Consider the following 23,705-nt stretch of genomic DNA (forward strand, 5'->3'; position numbering starts at 1 on the left):
GTTTGACAGATAATGTGGTATGCTTCACATCATGAGTGGTTTCTCACATTCTCCATATCTTTCTCTTCCCAAGTTAATCTTGGCTTCATAGCGCTCTTTTAGAAGTTTCCGGCCTTCAAGAATGAAAACATCCTCTAGGCATTATAGACTTCCACAATGATAATCTTACCTCAGTGTTCTTCACTTGTTTTGATGTTTTAAAGACTTTCTTCTTAACCTAAGGAATTCTGTACCACCCACTGTAGCCATTTCCAATGATCATTCAGGCCTTTTGGTGTTGTTGAGCTGGTCAGCACATTCAGTCTTTTTAAGAATGAAGCAGCTTGTGGGTTTGTTTGTTTTCTACCTCGACTGGTTTATATTTGTTATTCAGCCTAATTATGGCCTGGACAGTAGCGGTTTTAGACACGGGCGGTTGCCCGGGGCGGCATCGTGGTGGGGGGCGGCATCACGGGCATCGGTAAAAAAAATAAAAATAAAAATAAAAAATTGCTCGTACTCATGCTGCCCCGATGTCCAGTGGCGTGTCCAGTGGCGTGTCCAGCGGGGTGGCCTGGGGGGGCACAGGCCACCACCCCCAACCAGCCACCCCAAAGCTAAAACAATAAATGAAATATCAAATGTACGATTATGGTTTCACAGTGAAGCTCAGATATCCGAGGGTAAGTGAATGCAGCACCGGCTTCTGCACTATGCGCATCATGTTAGCAAAGGTAGGAGAGCCAAGCACGAAAGACAGCACCGCAGAAAACATTTTTTCGGCGAAAGATTAACAAGTTAACATAGCTGGACTAGCCATCGGACGTTTGTATGGTGGGCTGATGACTTATTTATTTATTTATTTATTTATTTATTTGTAACGGCATGAACAATGAGAAGTGGTGGATTGACCAGATGCTGGTTATGTGTAAAAATAACTCAGTTGTTTGGTGGTGGCTATGGGAGAGCTTCCACAGAGGCAACAGGTGGATGAGGGAAGGTGAGGCAGGAGGAGAGACACGAGGCAGCCGCCGGTCCAAGTGTCAGGTGAACTGAACTTCAGGTAAGAAGTTATGACCTGCAGTCTATCTGGGTCTGATATAAACCAAGTTTAGGTGCAGTTTATTTTCGTTGTGCTGACTTTTTACAGTCAGTTACAATACCTCATACTGCCTGAGCTAGCATGAGGAGTTTCTATACAGCTGTTCGGTTGCTATGATGTTACTGATAGTGAACTTTGTTTTATTCATAAGGTTAGTTAGTAGAGTTGCCAACAGCTCCTTAAAAAATGGAATGGTCCCTCATTCAGAGAAAATATTATGTGTTTCGTATTGAGCTGAGAAGAGACGCAGTTTGTCCCGTACTTCAGCTAGGATGGAAAAAGACACAAAGCTGGAGTTATTCTGTCTTTACAGCTGCCTCTTCTATTGCTACTTCAATCATGAAACTGATCAATGATCAGCTGATGTCTCTCTTGTTTGTTTATCGCCCACTTTGCGCCAGAAACAGGAAACCAGCGGATGTCACGGTAAACAACAGCAGCACGTTTAAGCTTGATCAGCTGTTGTTAGAATTTATTTAATATTAATTTCTAGTATCAGCTGATGTTTGCTGGAGGCACAGCTGTAAAAGCTGCTGGTCATGATGTCGGTTTGGATATGTGGTGAGAGGGAAACATGAAGATGAAACCAGGAGATGTCCTTACTGGATCATCAGAGCTGAACAGTGATGGAGAAACAGGTTTACCTTTTAGGCGACATGAATGAGTTGAAGGGAAGTTAGGAACTGTTTCTGAGAGACAAATAACACCAGGATCCTTTTCTATGTAGCTGACAGCTGGTAACTGTGCAGGGGCGGCTCTAGCAAAGTGTTGCCAGGGGGCCAGGTAGGGCATTAACAGGGAGAGGGGGGCACAAAGAAATACTTTTCTTATTATTCTCATTTAAAATATTTAGCTTTTATTAAATAATTATCTGAATCTTGCGAACAAAGTTTTTATCTGATGTAAAATGTATAGAAATCAAACATATACCAAAAAGACAGTGTATATCACTGTCACAACAGCACTTGTTTTCATTCAAAGTCTTTATGGCTTTAATACCTGGTGGGCCAGTCTGTAGTCAAAATGCCCAATTTTCTGTCCCAGTCCAGCCCTGCAGGTTAATACTGGCAGTGTCACCATGCCAGCTGACTGTATTTCATCATCAGCCAGTGTTGTTCTTTATACATTAATATTACCAAAGTTTACCATAAGGCAGCATAGAATGTATTTACGTGCTTTCAGGTTTTATTCAAATGTTAGTCTTTTCATTTGTTTCCCCACTTTTTTCCTATTTCAAAATCAAACACCAGTTTGTGAGAAGATTATCTTCTTTTTTTTAACAGGCATTGGTTTTGCATTGGCATTGGCTAATTTGCCAATTGTATGTTAAAAATGTTCGTATTTTAATATTCAAAAATGTTTTTGCCCAAAACATGTGCACTACATGTCAGTAAAAATACTATGCAAATATTGATGTCCTTGAATGCTGAGTAAACACTGACTGATTGTATCTCTTGTACTTTATCAACGCAGTATCTAAAAACTTTGCACCGTAGTGGTTAAAATCTCATTCTAATAAGAGTTAAAAGCGCATTTGGTTATTAGGTTTACAGGGTTATTGAATTATGGTTAACGGTTGGTAGAATTGTTTTTAACATTATCTGCCAATTACATCTGCCACCCTTCTCCAAATCTGTGCCCCTACCTGGCCCCCCCCCCCCCCAACAAAAATTTTCTAGACACGCCACTGCCGACGTCAGCCAGCGCATATCCGGTTGTTCAATGATGACACGACGAATCCTACTTCCGGGCCTAAAGTAGTCTGCCTTTAATATGGCTTTTGTGTTGTTAACATGTTTAATGTTATGTATTTTCTTCTATTTAATCTCAAAAAGCTCCTAAAACAGTCAGTGATCATTGTTGACCTCCCTCGTCTTTTATTACCGCTAATCATTTATTTAAGCTCAGTTTTTAAAACCTTAGGATGTAACTACAGCCCAGCCCATGCAGCAGTATATGAATGACTAACCTCGTATTATGGATGGATTATCTCAGTTGTTCTCCTGGCTGAAGTGTGGTCCTTTTACAGCATCCTGCCATGCGATTACATTTGTTCCTGACCACCAAGAACACTCACGTTAACTTTTATCGAGTGGAAAAAAAGTTAGCTTGTTTATATTATGCTAACATAGCTGTGTCGCTAGCGGTCACGTAGCACATCATTATATACCAGCTAGCCCAAATTCAGTAGCCCTACAAACGTCACTGCTGTTTAGTTTTCTGTCTTCATTTATGCTGGAAGTGATAACTAGTGATGGGCAGATGAAGCCCCATGAAGCACTGAAGCTTTTCATCCAATTGGTTCACCCCAACGCGAAGCTTCATGAAGCTTCATTTGCTCTAGCAGGACACCTACTGGACGTAAAAATAATAGCTGGCATGAATTTGAAGAGTGTGGCATTTTGCACACAGCCTGTAAATGTCAACAACAAAAGGAGTGTGTAAAACATGTATATTGTAGTGATGGCAGTATACTGTGTATATTTATAGTGGCAGTATGGGAAATGATTATTTGGAAATGCTTGAAATGGAAATGATCATTTACTGTGAGGTGAGGTGTGGTTGGGGTGTGGACAGTGGTTGTGCTTTTGTAACGTTGAGGTATGGACAGCTACACACTGAGGCTTTGTCCTGCCTGTTCACATTTTATTCTGTAAAAACTAAATTTTCACTGCTTTTATGACCTTTTTAGTGGGGAGAACATAGCTAGGATTTAATGATTTAACAAATCTTTTGAATCCTTTGTCCTCCACAATGCTAAATGGCTGGGAGTCCTCAATCACCATGCTGACCAGGTCTTCATCTATTTGAGATTGTTCTCCTGAGGAAAGACAATAAAGATAAAGCACAAATATAAATATCACATACGTAACTTATAACAGTTGTATAATATTGTTATATCATTTAGTAACATTACTGCATGCTATATTATCATGGCATTTGATGGCTCACCTGGTCTTGCTCCACAATCGGTGTCCCCCTTATTCTCATGCAAAGCTCTGTAGTGCCTAAGCATGGATGAGGTGTTGTTGTTATATCCCAGCTCCCTGGCACATAGAAAACACTTCACCTTGTACAAAAGTCAAGACAGCTCAACATAAATTGTATTGCACCATCAGTATCATGAAAATACATCTTCTGTAGAAATTTACATACCTTGTTGGGAGGAATAAGATCAAAATGTTCCCACACAGGGGAGGACATCCTCCTCTTCTTAGCTGGCTCCATTCTCTCCTGACTTTCTCTCCTCACTCTCATAAACCTCCAAACGGTCTCCAAACTCTCACTAACCGCAACTCTCCATCAAACACCCACATTTTTGAATGAAGTCTGAGGGGTTTATATCGCTGTCATATCTCGCGGCAAAGTTCGAACCACTTCATGAACCAGTCACGTGGTACAGCCGGGCAGCGAGGCTTCGGACGTCATCATTTTCAGCTCCTCCCATAAATGAAGCAAGCCTCGATACGCGCTTCGCGGAAACGCCCCCTCCATTACTCGACACACGCTCCGAAGCCTCGATACAGAACGTCCCATCACTAGTGATAACAGAGCTGTATGTTTTAATTTGTTTCCAAAACCCCACAGTCAGGACATGCTATATTGTATTTAGATCGAAGCTAGCGAGCTAACTCCCTGCTAACTTCTAACTCCGTTAAATGTCATAAATTCCGTTTTCATGGATGCCTGGATGTTAAACTCAATTGTTACACCTGGTAGAGCAGAACGCTGATCATTTTATTAAAGATGAAAGACTTTAGACAGTTTTTCAACTCTCAGTAATGCCATAGTGATCGTTTGATATATGGACCTGCAGCGGAGTTTAGGTCCAGACACGGCTAGTGACGTCAGACTGAACAACCGGATTGGGAATGGCATAGGCACCGATCAGTTTTCTATCGCCCATTTGCTGGGAGTAAGGATGCCCTTCGTTTGCGAGGTGCGCCTGCTTAGGGCTGGGTATCGTCACTGATTTCTAGAATCGATTCAATTCCGATTCACAAGGTCCAGGTGTAAGCGTCACAGCAGATGCTTTTGTGTCAAAGTAGCTGAAGATAAAACACAGAAAAACATGATGGTGATTTTCCTGGCCTGGAATTTTATAAAAATATTCTGCAGTACATCAAAAACGAAAGAAAACCATTAATCAACATATGAACATTACCTCTGATGTTACAGCGGTTTTATTAGAGACACGGTTAAGCGTTTTGCATTTTGAATAATTTTAAAAAGTTTAAATTTGTTCAGTATTGAACAGCAGAAATGAGGTTTTCTTTTCGAAAGAATGTAAAAGGGAAAAAAAACAGCAGCCGACAGCACTGTAAACAACAGTAGATTTGTGCGTAACAAGCAAGAGATTAATGAAGAAAGGGAAACTGTTCTTGAAGTACAGAGAGAGAGAGAGAGAGAGAGAGCTGTGCATCGCGGTGGAAGCAAAACAGTAAAAGTCAGAGTGAATTCACGATGATGTTTATGTGAAGCGTTTGGATCTTCTTTTGCTGCTGGTTCGGTCAATACTGTTTGGAGAGAGATCAAACTAACAGCTTTAGAATCAGCGCATAAAGGGTGTGAACACAAAGCGCGGACCCGCCGACAGATCAGAATCAGCGAGCTGTCGGCTTTCAGCCCCGACTGTGAGAAAGGCGACATCTAACTGATTCTGATCCGCGGGTCGCGCTGTGTGTTTAAGTCTATGTGCAGAATCCGTGTACCTGCTCTCATTTACTGTCTTAACTCTTTGCTGGTTCTTGAAATTTTGTGAGATTTCACCTGAGATTCTGGCATTTTGGGCAAAATAAATTTATATTAAAAAATCGATTCAGGATTTTAATGAATCGATTTTACGTTATCCAAGCCAGAATCGATTTTAATCGATGAATCGATTATAAAAACCCACCCCTACGCCTGCTGCTTGCGGCGCAGAGAGGAGAGGGCGGGGCGGCGGGGGATTCTCTGGCTGGCTGGAGCAGCATCCAATAACCAACTCGCAAAATAAAACAAAATAAAAACAAACCAACAAACACGAAAACACCAGACATTATAATACAGACTTATAATTTGCACCGATGTTTTTTCGAAATGCTATACACGAAAAGTGAGCGCGAGAGCCCTCGGTGCACCTGCTTGCTGCTGAAGTCAAAGTAAACTTTATTGTCATCTCCGCTACAGTCCAGTATAAAGAGAGACGAGACGACGAGGCTCCAGTTACAGCAGTGCAAGTGTTCGCCCAGGGCGCCAAATAGGCTAGGACCGCCACTGGCTATCCGGTTGTTCAGTGATGACGTGACGAAATTTTTTGTTTGGTGGTCATCAGGATGTGAAGTATTTGGAGCATCTGGATCTGCGGCCCTTCATGTCTCAGTCCCACGGGGAGCCCCAGCTCTACAGGCTGTATGCTGTGCTGGTTCACTCTGGATTGAGTTGTCATGCTGGACACTATTTCTGCTATATTAAGGTACTGGCTGTGCCCGAATCTCTTTGAATGCTGCTGTTGCTTAGTACAAACAAACACACACCATAAACAACACATTTTAGCAGAAAACTGAATGCAAATGTCACGGGGTGAAACGGGACAAGTTATTTGGAGTTTTTACTGTGCATGTTTTGCGATGTTTTATCTGTTTAATATTGTATATTGGGTTTGTTTGTATGAGTTCTATTGCATGTTTTTATCTTATTTAATTGAACAACTGTCCTGTAAAGACTCCACCCTATCTGATTACTAACTTGATTTCACCTGAGAGGTACCAGAGAGGCCAATAAGAGGGCTGGGTAGACGACAGAAAGGAGCGCTTTTTGAGGACGAGTGAAGAAGGAAAACTTTGCTTTGAGGAGTTGCGCTCGAAGGCTAGAGGCTGAGCGCCTCGGCTTCGGGCTGGAGGCTCGAAGCGGAAGGGACGAGAGAGAGTGACCGGAGTGACTGAGAAGCCGAGCCAGAGATATGGAGAGAAGGCTTGGGCTGTAGAGCTGTGATTGACGGCTGCGCTTGAAGGCTAGAGGCTGAGGGCCTCGGCTTCGGGCTGGAGGCTCGAAATCGCCAGCGGGGAGTGACAACACCAGCGGGGAGAGCGGAGACAGCACCAGCGGAAGGCACGAGACGGCTGTGCCGATTTGCAGTTTTAAAGAAGCGGCGGGCGGAGTTGAGAGCTCTGCCCACCCGGGGTAAGTCTCTGACTTATCCCTTTTTATGAAATAAAACTGTCTAGAAGAATAGTGACTGCCGCTCCTCCCTTTCTCCAGCATATCGGGACGCGAATGCGGAAAGGAAGGAGAGGACTCCGCTGGGTTTCCCTTTTTATACTACTTCGCTGGATTTCTTAGCTCCCTGGGACTTTTAGGTCGTGGCGCAGGCCACTGGACTTTTAATGTTGTGTTTTATTGATTTTTATTGTGTTACCCCTTGGCCAAGGTTGTTTTAATTCATTTTACATTTTTAACTATTTAAATATAATAAATTATATTTTAATTATACAGATTTTATTCGTGTGCTTTCCCTTGGCGGCTCCACTGCTCTGTCCGTTTGGAGGAAGGTTTCCTTCCTTCGCACAAAACCCACTGTGGAAGTAAAACCAGCCTTCCGCCTCCGTTTACACAAACAGAGAAAAATACTTTGTATGCATTGAAAGAAAGAAAAAAAGACCCCTATATAACCATAAGATTCTTCTTTTTAGCTCAAATTCAATTCAGAAACTGAATCTGCTGTGTCACATCTCTCTCATTCTGTCTCACAGGCCAGCAATGGGCACTGGTTTCAGATGAATGACTCGTCCGTGTTAGTCAGTGACATTAGGACCGTCCTAAACCAGCAGGCATATGTCCTCTTCTACATCAAGTGAGTAAACATCGGTATTTTTAAACATTCTAGGCTTATTCCTTCAGTAGAACTTTTCCCATCATTATTTAATAATGTAGACATGTTTATTCCCACTTTTCTTGTAGAAAATGTATTATTATAACCTAATTTTATAATGTTGATGCTTTGTCATGGTTAATATTATTTTTTCCATGTGATCAGGTGCACAGATGTGAAAAAAACTGGGGACCACAGCCACTTGAACCATAACGCTGGCATATCTGGTCAGTCATCTCCCCGGCCGGTGGTGATCCCACGCACCATCGCCACCATGCATCACAACAGTGTTGGCTTCATAGGCCCCCAGCTGCCACCACACATGAACAAGGTACTTCCTCACCTGAGGGTACTGATAATGTTGTTGTTTTGTTAAACCCAGTGTTTCTGTTCTAAAAACCTGTTGTTGTGACTTCTTGTTCCTTCAGAGTTCTCTTCAGCGGCAGTGCGGTGGGGAAACCAAACCATGGACTAGCTTCTTCCGCTTCCTCTGCTTCCATCTCCCACTCAGTAAGCCGGCCCACAATGATTCCAGCGAGCGACAAACAACAGAAGCTTTCATTTTCAGTTGGGCTAAGCAAACCAATTTGCCCATCTGCTTCTTCCTCCTCTTACTGCAAGCCGTCCTCCGCCAGCAGTTCCTCCAGCTCTTTGTCCTCCTCCAGCTCTTTGTCCTCCTCACAGTCTACCTCAGACGTCCAACCAGACGTTCGTTTTATTCCGCGTCCACTAAACCAAGTCAGCGGCATGCCTTTCATCCTGCTGCTAATGAAAGCCAGGATTTCTCCACTCCTGTCACAAGGGCTAAAACTCCATCTGAACCCCTGCCTCACTGTACAGAATCCTCCGCTGTTAGCGCTTCACCCTCAGCTACTGAGGGTCCACTAAACCAAGTCAGCGGCATGCCTTTCAGTAATGGGGATCAGAACCCTGTAGGAAACGGGGCGTCCTTCCTGGTGCCGTACAGCCAAGAGTCTTCAGAGGAATCAGACCAAGAGAACTGTGGCACTCTGGATAACGGCAGTTCATCCAAGTCTCATCCTAATGAAAATAAAGACACAGGAAATGTCTTTGGCGGTTTTGGGAGAATTATCAATGGGAAGTCAGGAGTGAACCATAATGGCAATGGATTAAATGGACAAACGTATGGAGACTTCAAATCCAGCCACAATGGTCATCACAAAGTGAATGGACACAGCGGCCCTGACAAGGTAAATCTTGTCTTTATTTTTATAATGTGTGGCAGAGGTGTGGTCCAGGGCGCAGCTGCAGGGGAGGAGTGGTGCAGTGAGCTCAACGGGGCAGTGCTGGTGAGAACAGCTGATGGCGATTTGGACTGATGGTGGTTTTCCTTCCTTTTATATAGTGAGGTGGAGAGGAGCGGAGGAGGAAGACGCTGCGGGAACCGACCGCTGTCAGACGGTGTTCTGTTATAATTCCGTGGACACTCTCAATAAATGTGGAATCTGATGATAACAATCTGTGTGTGGGTGTATCTGTGCATAGCCTACGTCACAAGTGGTGCCGAAACCCAGGAGCCTGCCGGTGTGGGGATGTCCGACCCGCAGGCTGCGCCGCCCGCCCAGCCTTTGCAGCTTCTGGCGCAGATGATGGCGAAGATGAGCCACGACCATGCGGCAGCCCAGCGAGCTCACCTGGCTGCGCTGCAGGAGCAGACGGACCGGCAGACTCTGGTTCTGGAGCGGCTGGTTGGCGCCGCTGCCCCGCCGAAGTCCCCGCCGCTGTCGGTGGTGGTGCCCCGGATGGGGGACGGGGACGACCCCCAGGTCTTTCTGGAGACTTTTCGTGCCACGGCGGAGGCCTGCCAGTGGCCGCAGGTGGAGTGGGCTCCGCGTTTGCTTCCTCTGCTGTCGGGGGAGGCTCGGACGGCGGCCCTGAGTCTGCCGCCGGCCTCGAGGGGCAGCTTCCAGGACGTGAGCCGGGTGGTGGTGGACAGGTTGGGGCTCACCGCTGAAGATCACCGCCGGCGGTTCCGGGCCTGTCGGCTGGCTGCGGCGGATCGGCCGTTTGCTTGGGCCCGGAAGCTGCATGACGCGGCCGTACGCTGGCTGCAGCCGGGATCATCAGAGGGCGAGACGCTGCCTGCGGAGACGGCGAGATGGGTCAGGTGCCACCGTCCCGCGAGTCTGGAGGTGGCGGTTATGTTGGCGGAGGACCACCTTGCCGCTAGAGCGGGGGAGCCCGGGGACAGCGGCCGGAGGCCGAACAGACAAGCCCCGGTGCCGGCACCAAGGCGCCGGGTGCCTGCACTAGGGCAGGCAGAGCGGGCGCCGGCGCTGAGCCCCACTAATCCTTTTGCTGCGTTTGTGCCTTCCCAGGGATCGGACATGAGCAGTGCTGCCCCTGAGCCACGGAGAACAGCACAGATGCCGGGGCAGGAGTGCTGGAAGTGCGGACAGCCGGGACACCTGAGGAGGGACTGTCCTCTGATGGAGGTGGGGCAGGTGTTCCACGTTGCCGGTGCTCCAGCGCCCTCTCCCGGTCCGGGAGGGACATACAGCATTCCGGTAAGGACTCGAGGGGGTATACGCCATGCTTTGGTGGACACAGGCTGCATGCAGACCCTCGTGCACCAAGGTTTGGTTCGCCCCGGGGCATTGCGGCGCACATCCGCTCGGATGTGCGCCGCTGGTGCGCGTCCTGCCCGGACTGCCAACTTGTTAATCAGCCGGCCATACCAAAAGCGCCTTTGCGTCCGCTTCCACTCATAGAGGTCCCGTTCGAGCGCATTGGCATGGACCTCATCGGGCCGTTTCACCGGAGTGCACGCGGCTACCGCTTTGTGTTAGTCCTGGTGGATTATGCAACGTGGTACCCGGAAGCAGTCCCGCTGCGCACCATCTCTGCAAAGAGTGGTGTTTCAGGTCATCTCCCGAGTCGGAATCCTGAAAGAGATACTGACTGACCAGGGCACGTCGTTTATGTCTCGTACACTGCGGGAACTGTACGAATTACTGGACATTAAATCTATTCGGACCAGCGTCTACCACCCTCAGACGGACGGGCTGGTGGAGCGGCTGAATAAGACTTTGAAGTCTATGATTCGTAAGTTCATTAACGAGGATGAACACAATTGGGACCGCTGGCTAGACCCTCTGTTATTCGCAGTGCGGGAGGTGCCCCAGGCCTCCACGGGATTTTCTCCCTTTGAACTGCTGTTCGGCAGGAGGCCACGTGGGGTGCTCGACCTGATTAAAGAAAGCTGGGAGGACGGTCCGAGCCCCGCCAAGAATGAGATTCAGTACGTGCTGGACCTGAGAGCGAAACTCCACACTTTGGGGAGGTTGTCACGGGAGAATTTGCTCCAGGCTCAGCAGCGTCAGCAGCGCCTGTATAACAGAGGGGCTAGACTCAGGCAATTTTCACCGGGAGACAAAGTGCTTGTGTTACTCCCTTCCTCCAGCTCAAAGTTGCTCGCCAAGTGGCAAGGGCCCTTTGTGGTCACACGGCGTGTCGGGGACGTTGACTATGAGGTCGCTCGGTCGGACAGGGGTGGGGCCACGCAGATTTATCACCTCAATCTCCTTAAAAAGTGGAGAGAGGTTGAATCCGCGTCGCTGGTGAGCCTGGTTAAGGAGAGAGATGAGTTGGGGCCGGAGGTGCCAAATTCCGTCATCCCCGCCTCCCTCCCTTGTGATGACCATCTCACACAGGCCCAGAGAGCGGACGTTGTCGCGTTACAACAGCGTTTTGCTGACGTGTTCTCCCCCCTGCCCGGCCGGACGTCTGTCATTGAGCATCATTTTGTAACGCAGCCTGGCGTGACGGTGCGTTCACGGCCCTACAGGCTTCCTGAGCATAAACGGCAAATTGTGCAGAGGGAATTGGCTGAAATGCTGAGAATGGGAGTGATCGAAGAGTCGCACAGCGCCTGGTGTAGCCCCATCGTTCTGGTGGTGAAGAAGGATGGGTCTATACGGTTCTGTGTCGACTATCGCAAGGTGAATGAAGTGTCACGTTTTGATGCTTATCCCATGCCCCGGGTCGACGAGCTCCTGGATCGGCTGGGCACGGCCCGTTTTTTCACGACACTGGACTTAACCAAGGGCTACTGGCAGATTCCCTTGTCTGCCGAGTCCAAGGCGAAAACGGCCTTCTCCACTCTGTATGGGTTGTACCAGTTCGTTACGCTTTCATCCAAGTATGCTGCAGCTTACTTGGATGACGTGATCATCCATAGCGACACCTGGGCGAAGCATGTGCAGCGGGTGGCCGCGGTCCTGGAGTCCCTGAGGAGGGCGGGGCTCACGGCCAACCCGAAGAAGTGTGCGGTTGGACGGAGGGAGGTACAGTATCTGGGGTACCACTTGGGGGGCGGGCAGGTGCGTCCACAGGTGGAAAAGACGGCGGCTATCGCATCCTGCCCGCACCCAAGACTAAAAAGGAGGTGAGACGGTTTCTGGGGCTGGCAGGTTACTATCGCCGGTTCGTGCCAGGGTTTGCGCAGCTGACCAGCCCCTTAACCGATCTTACCCGGAAGGGTGCTCCAGATCTGTTTCAGTGGACGGGGCCGTGCCAGGCGGCGTTTGTGCAGGTGAAAAAGTCTCTCTGTGGGGAGCCGCTGCTTCACACTCCTAACTTTTCCCTCCCTTTTGTTCTGCAGACTGACGCCTCGAACAGGGGGCTGGGGGCCGTTTTGTCCCAGTAGGTGCGGGGGGCCGACCGTCCCATTCTTTACATCAGCCGGAAGCTGGCAGAGCGTGAAAGACGGGAAAGCACCGTGGAGAAGGAGTGCTTGGCTATCCGGTGGGCGGTCGACTCCGTTCGCTATTACTTTCTGGGGCGCTCATTCACCCTCTGCTCGGACCACGCCCCGCTGCAGTGGCTCCACCGCATGAAAGATGCCAACGCCCGGATCACCCGGTGGTATCTGGCTTTACAGCCCTTTAAGTTCAAGGTGGTCCATAGGCCGGGGGCGCAGATGGCGGTGGCCGATTTCCTCTCTCGCTCGCGGGGGGGGGGGAGTAGGTTCGGCCGGAAGGCTCCCCGGCCTCAGTCAGGCGGTGGGGGTATGTGGCGGAGGTGTGGTCCGGGGCGCGGCTGCAGGGGAGGAGTGGTGCAGTGAGCTCAACGGGGCGGTGCTGATGAGAACAGCTGATGGCGATTTGGACTGATGGTGGTTTTCCTTCCTTTTATATAGTGAGGTGGAGAGGAGTGGAGGAGGAAGACGCTGCGGGAACCGACCGCTGTCAGACGGTGTTCTGTTATAATTCCGTGGACACTCTCAATAAATGTGGAATCTGATGATAACAACCTGTGTGTGGGTGTATCTGTGCATAGCCTACGTCACATAATGCTTGTCTGTTTGGGTTTTTGTTTGTTTTTCTTAAAGGGACATATTATTAATATTTCTTTTATTTATTTTGGGCACATCAGATCTCTGGCAGTAATCATGGCAGTTTGACGTCTACGGCTCCTGTTGCTAATGGAATAGGCAGAGACCATAGCCAACCAAAGTAAGCCTAACACTGAACTAAAAAAAACTTATTGCTCTGCTGTCCATTTTATGCATTTAAATTTTTAAGTTTAGAGGAGTGATCTTAAAACTGTGCAGACTTTCCTCTCTGCCAGTGTGACAAAGCATTGCTCATATTGCTTTTGTATTTTATTTTTCCAGCAAAGATGCCTCATCCCAGGCTAGTTCTTCTCAGAGCATTCATCCTGCTGCTAACGAAAGCCAGGATTTCTCCACTCCTGTCACAAGGGCTAAAACTCCATCTGAACCCCTGCCTCACTGTACAGAATCCTCCGCCGTTAGCGCTTCACCCTCAGCTACTGCTACAACTACCCCTTCTGTTGCAGCTAAAGAATCTGCTTTCGCTCTTTCTTCTTCTGGGCAAGATGGCAACCCTGCAGCCTTACCCCCTCAGCCGGGCTGCTCTCAAAGCACCAGTGGGGCTTCTGCAGCTCCACAGAAAGTTAGCGTAAGCAAGGATGAAGCCAAGGATCTACCACAAGATAAATGTGCAACAACAGGGACTGAAGGACGTAAGGATACTAAGGAGCAGTATCAGTCCAAGCCTAGTTCTAGTTGCAATGAAAAACGATCTTCCCGAGACAGGCAAAGACTGTACTCTAGCTCTGGCAGAGATAGAGAAAGACACAACAGGGATAGGAGTCACGAACGAGAACGCGACGACGATCGTCACCAGTACAGACGGGACTACAAGGAAGGAAATTTCTCACCTTCTACAGCACCAGAAACAAACAAGTTCAAGGGCTCCCCGCCACGGGCTCGCCTTTCCTCTCCAGACAAAGAGGATCAAAATCGCAAGAGGACTCTCAGCAAAGACAGGGACGACAGCTCTGATGCCCGCCACACTAAAAAACACAAAAAGAGTAAGAAAAAGAAGAAATCAAAGGATAAAGACAGACACCGTGAGAGTGGGTGAGTATTGCCATCTTTCTCTCGATCCTTTAATGAAAACAGAAGGAAATGTGTTTGTTTTAAGCTAGATTTTGTTTGAAAATAATATGGGGTTAAAGCTCACTATCAGTATTATTATTTTCTTAAAAACGTAAAGAATTTTCATCATTTTATTGATAATGGGTCACTTTTTCTGTCTTAGGCTGGCTGTAAAGCTTGATCTCGGTTTTGTTAAACAATGTCATTGGTTCTCTATCATCCCGTAGAAGTTCTGACGGAGATTCAGACAGAGCTGCGGAAATGAAGAAGAAAAAGAAGAGACATCGGGACAGCGATCCCGACCTGCACAGCCCAGACGCAGCTCGGAGCCACAGAAACAGAAGCAGAGAGGAAGGGGAGAGCTGCAAGCGACACCACTCTGACAGAGACTTTGAACATGACAATGGCTTTCCACCGGAAAAACGTCGCTGCACAGACTACGCTGACGGCAGCGTAGTTCATGTTAATGGGAATGGATCTCTGAGGGACTATCCCACAAGCTCCAAGCCCAGCAGCAGTGCGGTGGGGAAACCAAACCATGGACTAGCTTCTTCTGCTTCCTCTGCTTCCATCTCCCACTCAGTAAGCAGCGAGGAAGGGGAGAGCCGCAAGCGACACCACTTTGACAGAGACTTTGAACATGACAGTGGCTTTCCACCGGAAAAACGTCGCTGCACAGACTACGCTGACGGCAGAGGTGGCCATCTACTACATTCCAATCAAACCACACCGGCAAACGGTTCAAGTTACGGCCATCTCAATGGACAGCCAGGTATTCATTTATTCTCCAAAATCACAGGAATGCTGAATTAAATGGTGCTACAAGTTAGTCCAATTTTAAAGCATCAAACCCTGTTTTGTAGGTTACAGCGAAATCAGCGGCAGTGGATTTCCCAGTGACCTGAAACACTGACTCTGTGAGTGGATGTCTTTTTAAATGGTCAGCGTTGATGTAGCTACTAATACTTTCTCTTCACTAAGACCTCATCTTTGTCATTTCAGATCCATCAACCGAATTTTAACAACAGCAGAGGAATGACATCAACTTTTTTGACGTGGTGCTTCTTCATTAGGAATAATATTGTATCTTTACCTTAAGTAAAGTGTTTTAAAATTTAAACTATCCCCCTTTCTTTCTTTTTTTTCTTTTGTTTTCTCAAATGGGCTTATTTATTTGCCGTAATTTCTCCTAGCTATCGGTTAAAGAAACGGTGTTGAACATTTATGATGAAGAATATTAATATATACCGTAATTGTCGGGCTATGCCGCTACTTTTTGCACAAGCTTTGAACCCTGCGGCTTTTAGTCAGGTGCGGCTTTTCTATGGATTGTCCAGGATTTTTGTGATATCGTAAGACGATTTGTTTTGTTTGTTCCGCTGTTGTACGGCACTACGTTGCCTGGCGGAAGGGCATGTGATCAGACACACAGTATCGGGGTTCAAGAGTGGTATGTTGGTCACATGTCCATCCGCCAGGCAACATAGTGCCGTACAAGTAGCGCGAAAAACAAACTTCAAAGTAGCGCTACGCGTTCAGCGGGAGTCGTGGATGACGAGCGGCAATAAACTTGCGAAAAGCAAGTTATGCTCAACTCCACCGGTGGATTCTGACAGCGTGGAAAAGTGTGAAAACATCCACGATCACCAACGGATTTCGAAGGGCTGGACTGCTGCATGATGGAGAGGAGGACACCGCCACGGCCCTTCTGAGGGTGTTCGACTCTGACACTGACAACGAGGATTTATTTGGTTTTGAAAGTGACAACGAAGGAAAGAAGCTGAGAGTGGATGACTAAGCCACCCTGAGCCTGTTCGTTTCCGACACTGGAGAAGAGGACTTTGGTGGTTTTAGTGCGCAGGAAGAAGAGAAAGATGGTGAATGACTGACTTTTCTTGATCCTAAAAGGTAGTCCGAATCTATTTTTCTGGTGTGCTGTAGGTTATTGTTATGTACTACATTTGTTACTCATTTATGAAGCACAGTACATGTTTCGTACTTGTAATTACCGCTACTTTTACATATACCTAAAAAGTTGTGCAAATATGTACCCATAACTTGTTTTTCAAAATATTAATAAAAGGGGTGTGTCTCCAAACAGCCATCTCTTTCCTGACAATTCCCTTTGTGCATATTCTCTTACATATGATAAGTCAACATTGAAACACCTGCGGCTTTTAGTCAGTGCGGCTAATGTATGTACAAAACAGGATTTTCCCCTGATTTTAGCTTGTGCGGCTAATATTCAGGTGCGCTTTGTAGTCCGGGAAATACGGTACTTGTATGAACACAAAGCCTGGAGCTTAAACATCTCAACTGCTGCACACTCCACAACTGCTGTGTGTGTGTGTGTGGCGGGGGGGGGGGGGGGGGGGGGCAGAGGGAGTGTTCGCCCAGGGCGCCAAACAGGCTAGGACCGCCACTGGGTCTGGACCTCAAATTGAGAGTTTGAGTGAACAACCACCAAATGCAAATTTAAAATTTTGAATCAGTTCTAGATCTTTTATCTGCTTAATTTGTCCTCAAAATAAATAAATATTAAAAGAAAGACAGAAAAAAAGAAAAGGAGGGAATGGGCTTCACAGTGCTATGAAAACTGGTTACCAGTCAATTGCTCAATTACTTTCAAGCATGTGACAATGAAGGCTTGTGTATAAAAATGGCTGTAATTACGCAGCACTTCATGTAAAAACCTTTGTACAACCTTTTGAATTAAAGCTGAAAGTCACATCTGGAGTTTGGTAATGTACAGAGGTAAAACTACAAAACACGTCATTAACAACATGCTTATGGACCTAACTGTATGCGTCTAAACTGTGTAGTGCCTCAGGCTATACATACTGTAGCGTGCGGCAGGGTTCATGATTAATATTTTCCCTACAAGAATAAAATGTATAGAAACCTTGGGAATAGGCACTTGCTAAACTTGCACTTGCCAACTGTGTACGGCACACTTAACTTTCCTTTTTATTAACGGTCTTCATTTTATGATCTGTGTGATGGATGCATGCAACCACACAACTGAGATACTTGGGTAATATTCATTTGGTCTTTTGTCTTATGTTTACGTTATGCTCTAAAGCTTCTGTGATCATAAATGCAGAAGCCAATAAAGTGGACTGGACCATCTATTGTGATCATGCAGGGGGAATGGGGTTCTTCTTGAATGATGGTTAGCTGTTATCTCTTTAGTTTTCACCTTTGGTGTATATAATGGTTTATTCATTTGCTATATAACTGGAGCTGTTTCTCATTTGGGCAGGTCAGTTTGTTGAGCTATGTTTTTGTTAAGTGACTTTTGAGTAGCGTTCTGTTAAGTTAACCTCTTTTATGGGCCCACTTGATTCTTAAAAACTTTATTTTTTGTTATTTTGAATTTTTGTAATCGTCTTGTCCTTTTTGGGGGTATAATAAAACCCATTTTTTTGAAGATTACATTTGTGCCTGTGTGTTCCTGGCTGCTTGGATTATGACAATCTGCCACTCGATGAGACAAATAAGGATCTGCTCTTTCTGGATTTTATTGTTAATTTACAGATGTTAAGTTGAATTCATTTTTGAGACACCGTTTCTGAGATCCTTGAAAAATGTATGTTTCAGAGCAGCTTCTCAGGATCCTGAAAACATTTTACAGTCTGGTCATGAAAGAGGCATTTAACACGATGTAAAGTACAATTGCAGATATTTAGCTAAAAGCACAAACAAAATAAATTTCTCTTTAATCGGGTCACACGTGCAACTTTACATATGACTCGCACTTTGACAGAATAAAGAGTTAAACCGCACTTCTACAGCTGCAGGTCGGACTTGAAATGAAACCAGTTTGAGTCACTTACGTTGAAAAACATCCTTTTAATAGGTCCGTGCCACACACTAGTGAAAAATAAAGCTCCTACAAAAGAATGATACTTTTATTCCACAATATCTTAAATAAAGTAACTTCAAGTACTTTTGACTTGGGTACAAAAAAATCTAGCTGCCTCCATCAGGCCACAACACACAGCAAGGTTCAACACAGTGGTTAAAAATGGCCTTAGGTCCTTGTATTGTGGCAGATTGTGAGGAAATGTATCATGGAAGCATAACTGAATGCTTGTTGTTCCTTTTTTTCTCTTTTTAGTTATTATTATTTATGGGGAGGAATGATTTCTGTGTCACTGTCCAACTTTGGAGGCCTTGTTGGATTGAAATCATATAAAAAAATAATTATCATAAAGAATGAAAACTAAAAACGATAACATCCCCTACATGCCCCTGTTGGAAGGGTAGGCACTACCAAGATTAAGGATACCACAGTGTTTGCAGAGGATATGTATATACTGTACAAACAATATTTATGATAATGTTTTCATCACGTTCACTAAAATAGAATGCTACAATCATTCTAAGGCATAAACAATATCTTAATATTCTTAAACAATTTTTACACATTGTTCCAAACAAGACATAATATAGACATTAATAAACAGTATATACACATGAATCACCACAGCCTAACTGTTCCTCTGCAGTTGCTGTAAATAAATGCAGTTTTACAGATCGAACAATTGAATACAGTCCTCCGATGCCCCAAAGCACTGAACAGTGTAAACAGCTCTTTTTTTTTTCTTTTTTCCTTTTCTTTTTTTTTTGTCTTGGCTTTGTTTGATATTTGGGAGAGAGAGAGAGAAAAAAATTATAACACAATAACACATTCCTTTTCAGAAGTCAAAGCAGTTCGGCTGATTCCTCCTTTTTCATAGAAAATGAAGTGGACCTTGATTCATAAATAATTATTACAAAATTAAATACATTCACTATAATACGATTAAATAACAAACGAACAAAAAAACCCAAATAAACAAAAACAAACTATTTACAAGTAGTGGAAAGTATTCTAGCGCAGACACATCATTGACATTTTTGAGGATTCATTCAGTGCAGTGTTCTGAGACAGGGAATGGTATTGCACTATGACACCCCATTTCTCTGGGACTCTTTGGGGCTTTCATCCCTGTTGTAATAAATCCAGTGCACCTAAACAACTTTTTATTTTTCAAGGTGACACCTCTCCTAAGCACACCACAGGTTCCTTATTAAGGAGTTGGCTTCTTCTTCTACCATCCTGCAAAGCCACGTTCTCCATCACAAAATAAAAAGTAACACCTGGTGCTCCGGTACGAAAAGTTGAATGGGTGTATTGGAGAAGAGTCTGAACAGACTTTTTTTTTTTTTTTAATCTTAAGTGTTTTTTTTATTTGTTTTAGTTTGTTTGTTTCAGAAGCTCAGTCCAGCGCTTCTCAAAGAACTTCCTCATGTTATGACCAGCTCGACCAATGTCTGAATTGTCTTCATTGAATTTTTCACAGTTATCAAAGACCAAGTTGACATCGATGATGAACGTCTCCAGGTTTTGATACCTGAAATTTAAAAAAAAAAGAAGACATATTCAGGTTAGAGAGAACAGCAGACACATCACATAATTCCTGAAAAAAACTAAACAAAACTGAAAACACTGGTCTTGCTTTAACTTCTGCGCGAGGCTTTTAGCAGAAAAAAGAACCGAGAGAAGCGATGGGAACTCACTGGCTGCTCACAAGCTTCTCACGTATGGTGGAGAAGTCCATCGGTTTCTTGATGACCTTCCTGTAGCCAGGCACCGATTTCAGGTTGACAGGTGTGAGAAAAGGCCATGCATCCTGATGCCGCTCCAACTCAGCAAGGAGTACTCTGTAGGACACACAAACACACAGTTAAACTCTGGCCACGACTTTGTGTAAATATAAGCTTTGTGTGTAACACAGAAAAGCTTTCTTTCATAATTTCCTCTTATGTTTAAGCAGATATAACCAATATTTCTGGATTGACAAGGGATCGGTTACATGTGGGTGAAGGGTGTGAACGAGGCTCCCATTGTGCCTGAATACTGGAAGTTTCTTTTAAATCATTGTTTTGGGTTTATGGTACACAAAGCTAGGACTAGCTGGTGAACAGTGGAGCATTAACAGCTGGAGAATCAGATATTTCCCCAGAAAGCTGAGTAGGCTGAAAGCTGAGGTAAAAGAAAGCTAAGATAGTGCTGCTTTGCCCTAAGTGGTTGTGTAAACAGCATTTCCTAACCAGTTACAGTTTGTTTCTGCTGCTGGTCAAAAATATGTCCATGGAGGTTTAAAGTTTGCATTTAACTCATAATCTTTAGGGTTTTATGAGCTAATAAAACCGCTAAAAAACAAAAGAGAAGCTGACTTTGTGCTGAAAAATTCCAGGAATGAAATACTGCAAGTAAACGTTGATCAGAGGTTTTGTGGCTTTAAACACAACAGAAAATGTAAAACACATCCTCCAACCTTTCCATACAGCTTTGTAGCAGGTGGAAATTACTGTGCAACTACTGAGAAGAAAATGACACAGAAAGACAAGTGCAAACATGCCATGGAGACATACCTGCATAATCCCAGGTCCCTGTTGTTGTCTCGAGCCGTCTTGGCTCGCTTCACACACCCAGTAGTCTCCTGATTGGATGTCGTTAGAGCAGGTGAACTGTCCTCCGTTTTCCTCTTCCTGCTGGTGTCTTTTGCTCCTTTTTTGGGCGTACTGCTGGCACTTGCTGAGTCATCCTCCGACACTTCCCCGTTACCGGCCTGCTTTCCATTCTTCTTTGCCTCTCCGCCCTTCTTGCTACTCCCCCCACTAGATGCTACTGGTTTGGCTGGAGGCTTTTTGCTTTTGGGGGATGGACCACTTGCCTGCAAAAGTACCCAAAATTGCAGCATTTCCTTAGTTCGGGTGCTATTCAAACTGGAACCATTTAGTTTCATCCTCCTAATATTGTCCTTTCCTAAAATGTCATATCAATTTGCCATATCTTAGACAAGCAATAATATTTAGTCCCTTTGCTGACCACATCTGCATCAACACAAATTCTTTAAAGCCTGCGTTAAAAATCGTTACTCAGCTTGTATCAGTATGAGTATGACTTATGAATTTTACTGTCACTTAATGGGATAAATCCATGCTGCAGACAATAAAAGTGAAGAGCAAGCAATAAAACTCTAGGGGAGGAGCAGCTGATGAGATTTCTTTGAGCGAGCAAGTGTCCTTGCGGTTTAGATGCACAAGATATACTCTACAATGTGTCCTTTTTCTTCTTGCCTTTCTACCATCAACTTTACAAAACAGGAGTAAAATAAGTCCTGAGATGAGTCTAAAAAAATGCACATTAAAAAAAAATCATAAGTAATAAAAGGTTCAGATACCTTGGATATGCAGGCCGGGCAGTACCAGTCTCCTTCTGGGATGCTGGTGATCTTGGGTTTGTGACAGTAAGTGTGGCAGCCTTTGTCACAGCCATCACACAGCAGGAGGAGGTCCTCATTATCCCCCTTCTTACAAATCTGACAGTACTACAAAATAAGTGCGTCCATTAAAAACAAGTACAAACTTTCCAAATAGTTTTCAATTAACATTGTGGACACAGGCTGTTCTTTTATTCTCTTACCACTTTCATTATCGACCTCTCCCAGGCAATGGACTTCTGCAGTTGCTGGATACACATGGCCAGCTGGGCGGCGCTGCGCACTTCGCTCAGGGCCTTCCTCCACACTTTCATACCGTGGGCCACCTCCTCCTCGCTGCTGAGGGAATTTAAGGGAAGGTTATGAGAATCAAAATAGATACACATATGGGAACGTGTGGGGTTATTTACACACAAACTACAACCCGTAACCAATAAAACTAAGGCTGCTGTGTAAAATGTGAATAAAAACAAAATGCAGTGACTTGCAAATAATTTTAAGCTCGTGTTTATAACGTTCAGGGGCATGATCACAGCATTTTACTGTTTATTTTAAGCTCTATGGTCATTTTTGAATTTGATGCCAGCAACATGTTTTAAAAAAAGTTGAGACAGGACAAAGACTGTGTGTGAGACGCTGTAAAGCGTCGTTAGGTTCAGTAGTGAAAAGAGCGCTGATGTGAGGCTGAGTCTCTAAGAAGTCATTCAAGATGGACTGAGGCAAAGTACAAAACTGGTCTCTGGTGTGACAAATCTTAATTTGAAAGTCAGAAATCACTGACTGCAGGCTAAAGAGGGTAAGACCTACCCAACGTCTTATGGTATGGGCACCATTAATGCTAGGGAAAATGCACACAATTTAGAGCAACAAATGCTGGCAGTGTGTCATTCTCAGGGAACGGTTTGCTTATTTCACAGCTCAGAATCAATCTGTAGTAAGATCCTGGCTACAACAATCCACACCTGTCACCCGCTGAAAACATTTGGTGGGCCTGAAACAAAGCTAAACTTTATGTCAAGCAAAAATGGAAAGGTGTAGAAAAAAATTAAGAAAACAGACAAGTTTCAAAATGTGAATTTATCAGTTTCTCGACATTTAACATGTTCCGTTTTTAACTAAACAAATTCTTTTTAATGAGTTTCAAAACACGGCATTTTGTTTTTATTTAAAGTCCACACAACTTTTTATGAAAATGGGTTTGTAGTAAACTGTGTCAGTTGAACCAGATGCTGTAAAAAGCTCCATCTGGGCAGAGACAGGCATGACGTTTTTGGGAGTATAGAGTGCTGGGGAGAGGTACACACGTTTTTTTTATCATGTTAAGGGGGACGCTCATGCAGGAAGGGTAAGTGTATGCTGAATAGCAGGAGCTGTAAGTAAGCCTATAACTGAGGTTGCTGATGCACAACACCATGCAGATGATTTTAGGGGGAAAAAATGGCAGTGAGTGGAGCCCCTCCCACACAAAAAGCTGCACAAGACAAAAAGGAAAAAAAAAAAAAAAAAAAAGCAACAGGCAACCACAAAAATCTGCTGTGAAATCAGCAAAGACCCTCACCCTTTGAGTAATATGGGAAACAAAAAAAGCACACATAGAGAGAGGAAAGGGTCTTAGTGGGAGAGTGGGGAGCTGGTTGGAGAAATGACCTACCCTTCCCTGTCAGCACTAGTAGATGGGGCGGGGGCAGGGACAGTGACCGTACCCACATTATCCAGCCTGATCTGAATGGTGGTACCTAAGGGGCTCCTCAGGTACCTTCTCTCGATGTTGCGCTCCAGATCAGCCAGACGTGTCACTGCAATGTCCAGCGGGTTGTCCGGGTGACGCATCACCCCGCCCTTCTCTCCCCGCTCCTCCAGATGCTCCTTGGATTCCTTGTCTCCCGTGTTTGTCGCCGAGGCCGTGGATTTGGTCAGGGGCTTGTGCTCGTAGTACACCAGGTCCTCACGCTCAGACTGAGGGTCCGGGTACGTCCAGCCCTGTGAGAGGAAATGAGCTGTTGAGTTTATTGGCCTCTAAAAAAAACATAAATTTCACAAACAAAATATGTAGAAATATTTGTGCTAGTGTGT

General features: G+C 45.3%; 2 protein-coding genes across 22 annotated transcripts in view; one reads left to right on the plus strand and one right to left on the minus strand.

The window, feature by feature from the left end:
* The first annotated feature begins 599 nt into the window (after positions 1-599).
* On the plus strand, positions 600-17,729 carry LOC309708645 (uncharacterized protein). 5 transcript variants are annotated; one of them, XM_082536875.1, is made up of 11 exons: positions 600-813; positions 946-1,042; positions 6,396-7,243; positions 7,813-7,913; positions 8,097-8,262; positions 8,360-9,142; positions 13,329-13,408; positions 13,570-14,340; positions 14,586-15,130; positions 15,222-15,275; positions 15,361-17,729. In XM_082536875.1, exons 4-10 carry the CDS (start codon positions 7,837-7,839, stop codon positions 15,269-15,271), a joined length of 2,472 nt encoding a protein of 823 aa, XP_082393001.1. In that variant the 5' UTR covers positions 600-813; positions 946-1,042; positions 6,396-7,243; positions 7,813-7,836; the 3' UTR covers positions 15,272-15,275; positions 15,361-17,729. The 5 variants fall into 5 exon arrangements, with proteins under 5 accessions (XP_082393001.1, XP_082393000.1, XP_082393003.1 ...); XM_082536876.1 differs by lacking the exons at positions 600-813; positions 946-1,042 and adding an exon at positions 2,811-3,332 and having other exon boundaries at positions 4,634-6,536; positions 6,826-7,243; XM_082536874.1 differs by lacking the exon at positions 600-813 and having other exon boundaries at positions 833-1,042.
* A 461-nt stretch (positions 17,730-18,190) lies between these two features.
* The window catches only part of baz2ba (bromodomain adjacent to zinc finger domain, 2Ba), a 68,482-nt gene continuing 62,967 nt past the window's right edge, over positions 18,191-23,705 (minus strand). For 9 of the 17 annotated variants that reach the window (XM_082531561.1, XM_082531553.1, XM_082531552.1 and 6 more), the window contains 6 exons: positions 23,284-23,612; positions 21,836-21,971; positions 21,594-21,740; positions 20,782-21,083; positions 19,924-20,067; positions 18,191-19,757 (listed from right to left, as the gene is read on the minus strand). In XM_082531561.1, coding sequence (XP_082387687.1) covers positions 19,601-19,757; positions 19,924-20,067; positions 20,782-21,083; positions 21,594-21,740; positions 21,836-21,971; positions 23,284-23,612 — 1,215 coding nt within the window. In that variant the 3' untranslated portion in view covers positions 18,191-19,600. The remainder of the gene's footprint in view (positions 19,758-19,923; positions 20,068-20,781; positions 21,084-21,593; positions 21,741-21,835; positions 21,972-23,283; positions 23,613-23,705) is intronic. The other 8 variants (XM_082531557.1, XM_082531556.1, XM_082531555.1 and 5 more) reach the window with 3 other exon arrangements.

Source organism: Aulonocara stuartgranti (assembly GCF_965226115.1).
Source record: "Aulonocara stuartgranti genome assembly, chromosome: 1".
Taxonomy (NCBI): Eukaryota; Metazoa; Chordata; class Actinopteri; order Cichliformes; family Cichlidae; genus Aulonocara; species Aulonocara stuartgranti.

Coding starts and splice junctions, on each gene's coding strand:
- LOC309708645 (XM_082536873.1), top strand. CDS start 9,389: ATGTGGAATCTGATGATAACAATCTGTGTGTGGGTGTATCTGTGCATA. Junction 10,460..13,328: donor GAGGGACATACAGCATTCCG/GTAAGGACTCGA, acceptor TGGGCACATCAG/ATCTCTGGCAGTAATCATGG. Junction 14,341..14,585: donor GACAGACACCGTGAGAGTGG/GTGAGTATTGCC, acceptor ATCATCCCGTAG/AAGTTCTGACGGAGATTCAG.